At 42.3% G+C, this 4811-nt stretch overlaps 1 protein-coding gene across 1 annotated transcript; it reads left to right on the top strand.

Moving 5' to 3' along the window:
• The first annotated feature begins 686 nt into the window (after positions 1 to 686).
• LOC132314338 (uncharacterized) lies at positions 687 to 1880 on the top strand. The gene has a single exon (XM_059813214.1). It carries the CDS (start codon positions 687 to 689, stop codon positions 1878 to 1880), a length of 1194 nt encoding a protein of 397 aa, XP_059669197.1.
• The last annotated feature ends 2931 nt before the right edge of the window (positions 1881 to 4811 follow it).

Genomic DNA, 4811 nt, shown 5'->3' with positions numbered 1-4811 from the left:
TGTGCATAGATTTTACCAATCTTAACAAGGCTTGCCCTAAGGATAGCTTTCCACTACCCAAGATAGAACAGATGGTTGACGCTATCACTGGTTATGAAAGACTCACATTCATTGATGCTTATTCCAGGTATAACCAGATCCCTATGAATCCAGAGGATGAAGATAAAACTGCCTTCATAACAGAGAAAGGCACCTACTGTTACAGAGTCATGCCCTTCGAACTCAAGAATGCTGGGGCAACTTACCAGCGTCTCGTTAACAAGATCTTCAATAAAATGCTGGGAAAGACAATCGCGGCCTACATCGATGACATGGTAGTTAAAAGTGTGAAGAAGGAGGATCATCCTAAGTACCTCTAAGAAGTCTTTGACACTTTGGGAAAGTATGACATGAAGTTGAATCCTTCTAAGTATTCCTTTGTGGTCTTTTCAGGGCAGTTCCATGGCCATGCTGTCAACAAGAGAGAAATAGAGTTAAGCCCGACTCAAGCTCAGGCCCTTGTACAAAATTAGGAACCAAAAACTCGCAAGGAAGTACAGGTTTTGACTGGCTGAATCGTAGTTCTTAGTCGCTTCATCTCTCGGTTATCAGATAAGTGTAAACCATTCTTTGATGCAATAAGATCCAAGAATAAGGATATATAGGGACCTCAACAGCAAGTAGCTTTCAATCAATTAAAGTGTTACATGGCTGAACCTTCAATTCTGTTTGCTCCGAAGCCTAGTGAGATTCTCGTTATGTACTTACCAATCTCCAGCATAGCCACAAGTGTCGTACTGATTAGAGAAGAATGGAAGAATCAGTATCCAGTCTTCTACATAAGTAAGACAATGATAGATGCTAAGACACAGTACAGCAAAGTAGAGAAGATCATACTAGCACTGGTGTACACAAAGAGGAAGCTTCGGCATTATTTTGAGTCTCATAGCATCGTAGTCTTAACCAACTACCCCATACGAGTAATTTTTTCCAAGCCAGACTTGTCCGGAAGAATAACTAAGTGGGCAATCGAACTCAGTCCCTTCGATATATCCTATGAGCCAAAGGTGTCACACAAAGGTCAGGCATTGGCTAACTTCCTCCTTGAGTATGAGGGTAAGCCCGAAGAGCCAGATCCTTCCGAGCCACAATGGGAGCTTCGGGTATACGGTTCCTCGAACCTAACGAGTGCTGGGGCGGGGATTGTTATCACAACCGCTGATGGCACCAAGTTGCAACAGTCAATTCGCTTGACTTTTCCTGCTATTAACAACGAAGCCGAGTATGAGGCCTTACTCGCCGGCCTCCGGTTAGCAAACCAGCTCCAGGTAAGGTGTCTAAAAGTTTTTAGTGACTCCCAACTTATAGTGAATCAGGTGACAGGCAAATATCAGCCCAAAGAAGAAAGAATGAAAGCATACAAGGAGGCTGTAGAGAGTGTTGCACGTGGATACGATCAAATCGAGTTCTACCAAGTACCTCGTGTTGAGAATTCCGAAGTAGATCAACTGGCCACAACAGCATCTTCCTCAAACAAAGATTTAATCCAGATAGTGCCAATAGACATCCTAAATGAACCCAATATAAGTCCTCGACAACAGATAATGGTGATCCCGAATATTTCGCGAGAGCCATGCTGGATGGATCCACTGGAAGCCTACCTCAAGCATGGGACTCTTCCAAACCAGAAAGCCAAGGTAAGGAAACTCAGGGTCACAACAGCCAAATATTCCATCATTAATAACCAGTTGTATCGGAAGTCATTTTCAAGTCCTTACCTGAATTACTTAATCCCCACTGAGGTCCTCGTGATATTAAAGCAAATCCATGATAGGGATTGTGGTAACCACTCCGGTGGCAAATCCCTGGCACTTACGGTCTTAACTCAAGGTTACTTCTAGCCATACCTGGCTCAGAACGCTGAAGAATATGCCAGAAGATGCAACAAATGCCAGCGACATGGCCCAATGAAACATCAGCCTACTGAGGATTTGCACGCAATGGCGAATCCATGGCCATTCGCACAATGGGGAATTGATATGGTCAGCCCTTTACCCAAAATTGTGGAGTAAAAGGAATACGTGTTGTTAGCCACGGATTACTTCACAAAATGGGTAGAGGCAAAGGCTTACTCAAGCGTGACCCATAAACAAGTAAAGAGTTTTCTATGGAACAATATAATCTACCGATTTGGAGTGCCAAAAGTTATCTTAATGGATAACGATCCGAACTTGGACAACAAAAACACAAGGAAATTCTTCGCCGAACATAGGATCAGGCAAAAGTTGGCTGCAATAAGCCATCCGCAGGGGAATGGGCAGGCTAAAATAACTAACCGAACCATTTTCAACTGTCTGAAGAAAAAATTGGAGAAGCTTAAATCAAAGTGGCATGAGAATCTACCTTAGGTGCTTTGGGCATATCGAACCACCCCACGACGGCCAACGGGGGAAAGCCCCTTTGCCATGGCCTATGGGTCTAAAGCTGTCTTCCCTACGGAATCAGCAGTGCCTACGCTTCGGACACATGTGTTGCTTGAAGGGAACAATAATCAATAGCTCGAGCATAGCCTCGACCTCTTGGAAAAAAAGAGGAAGGCTGCAGCAATTAGGTTCACTTCATACCAATAACAGTTGCACAATAGTTATAACAAGCGAGTCAGGTTCAGAAGCTTTGTGGAAAGTAATTGGGTGCTGAAGCAAGAAACAACCCACATGAAAAAGTTACAACCCAATTGGACCGAACCCTACAAAGTTACAGAAATGGTAGAGAAAGGAGTTTATCAACTAGTTGAATCTAATGGGCGTCCAATCGCGCATCCATGGAATGCGATACACCTCAAAAGGTACTATCATTAGACGATATAGTCCGCTTGTTTTTCTTTTTCAACTAGACAATATATTTATTTTTCTACAAATATGGTTGTTTATGGCCCGTATAATAAACTCTCATATTCTTGAGTACGTCCTCTCTCTTTTGAATATGTGTTATTTTCCGTAGTCGATGACGTTGGGTACACGTGTGATCAGCGGTCCCTTGAATTCCATAATATTCGGTGCGGGATGCCATTTACTTCATATTTTTTTAGTTTTTCTTTCTTTTCGTAAAAGGGGCAAGACTAGTACCCTACTATGAATTGCTACTATGAATTGATGTTACGACAAGGAAAAAAAAAAAAAAAAAAAAAAAAAAAAAAAAAAAAAAAAAAAAACAACAACAACAAAAGAAAAGATAAAAAAAGGCACAAAGTCAACGATTATTTATGGAAACTATCGAGTGTTTGTTTATGGAAACTATATTCAATTGGACACAACAGATGTTTATATTTTTTAAACTACTTTGAGTTTTTACATAGCAACTTACTTTTACTATTATCCCACACCGATAAAAAATACCTTTATATATTCCTTTATATATAAAAATATTAAACTATTTGAATGCATTGCAAAGAGGGCCCGCTGGTAACAGAAACGGCCCAGCCCAAATGGTGTTCAAAGCCTTGATACCAGTGGACATTCTTTGTAATAATTCTTTTTAAGCCTAACTTCCTGGCCTATAGTGCAAACTCTATTTTTGTCCCACATCAACTAGAAATACAAGGGGTGTATAATTTATATAGTTATGGAGAACCACATCTGATCTCCATGAAGAGGATCTCTGTGAAAGATAGTCTCCCAAGCAAACACATGGGAGACTTCCCAGTCACATTTACTCTTTTTCGTGGCCTCATATCGCTTTTGAATCTTCGGCTTGCCTTGCATGCGTGGTGTCTTTTCCTCTCAGGCTCATAATCGAGGAATATATTGCCTCGGATCCCAAGTGTCCGGCACAATATAATTCCTCTCAAGCTCATAGCCGAGGAATATATCGCCTCAGACCCCAAGAGTCCGGCACAATACAATTCTTCTCAGGCTCATAGCCGAGGAATACATCGCCTTAGACCCCAAGAGTCCAGTATAATATAGTTCCTCTCAGGCTTATAGCCGAGGAACTACATGCCTCAAACCCTAAGAGTCCGACATAATACAATTCCTCTCAGGCTCATAGCCGAGGAATACATCGCTTCAGACTCCAAGAGTCCGGCACACTACAGTTCCTCTCAAACTCCTAGCCAAGGAACCACATGCCTCGGACCTTAAGAGTCCAGCACAATACAATTTGCCTCGGATCCCAAGAGTCCGGCACACTACAGTTCCTCTCAGGCTCCTAGCCGAGGAACCACATACCTCAAACCTCAAGAGTCTGGCACAATACAATTCTTTTTGGACCTCAAGAGTCTAGCACAACACAATTCCTTTCGGACCTCAAGAGTCCGGTGCAATACAGTTCCTCTCAGGCTTATAGTCGAGGAACTATATGCCTCGGACCTCAAGAGTTTGGCACAATATAATTCCTCTCAGGCTCCTAGCCGAGGGACCGCATGCCTCAGACCTCAAAAGTCCGGCACAATGCAATTCCTCTCAGGCTTGTAGCCGAGGAGTATACCGCCTCAGACGATTCAAGTCCGAGGCTACATCAATATGGTTTGAGCCCAAGTGGGGGTAAAAATTCTTTATAGCTGCCACACCTACAGGCCCTTATATTTGACCCAATAACGTACAACCCTTAAAAAGTTTTATCCCACCTCGAAAGCAAATAGAAGACATGAGTGCAATATATGGTGCAATCCCATACTCATTCATCATCAAGAAAGGTGCCCCTTGATAAATAGATCTTTAAGTGAAAGTCAGAGATTAACATATCAAGGGACCCTCTTTCTTGAGCCAATTCTTTTCAAAATCCTCGGATCACGATGATATGAATGCTGCATTGAAAGGTTGGTATTTTAAAGC

Source organism: Cornus florida, unplaced genomic scaffold (assembly GCF_030987335.1).
Source record: "Cornus florida cultivar Cherokee Brave unplaced genomic scaffold, ASM3098733v1 CherokeeBrave_3.0.0_Hap2_Chr06, whole genome shotgun sequence".
NCBI classification, from domain to species: domain Eukaryota; kingdom Viridiplantae; phylum Streptophyta; class Magnoliopsida; order Cornales; family Cornaceae; genus Cornus; species Cornus florida.
This window is presented reverse-complemented; position numbering and strand designations above follow the sequence as displayed.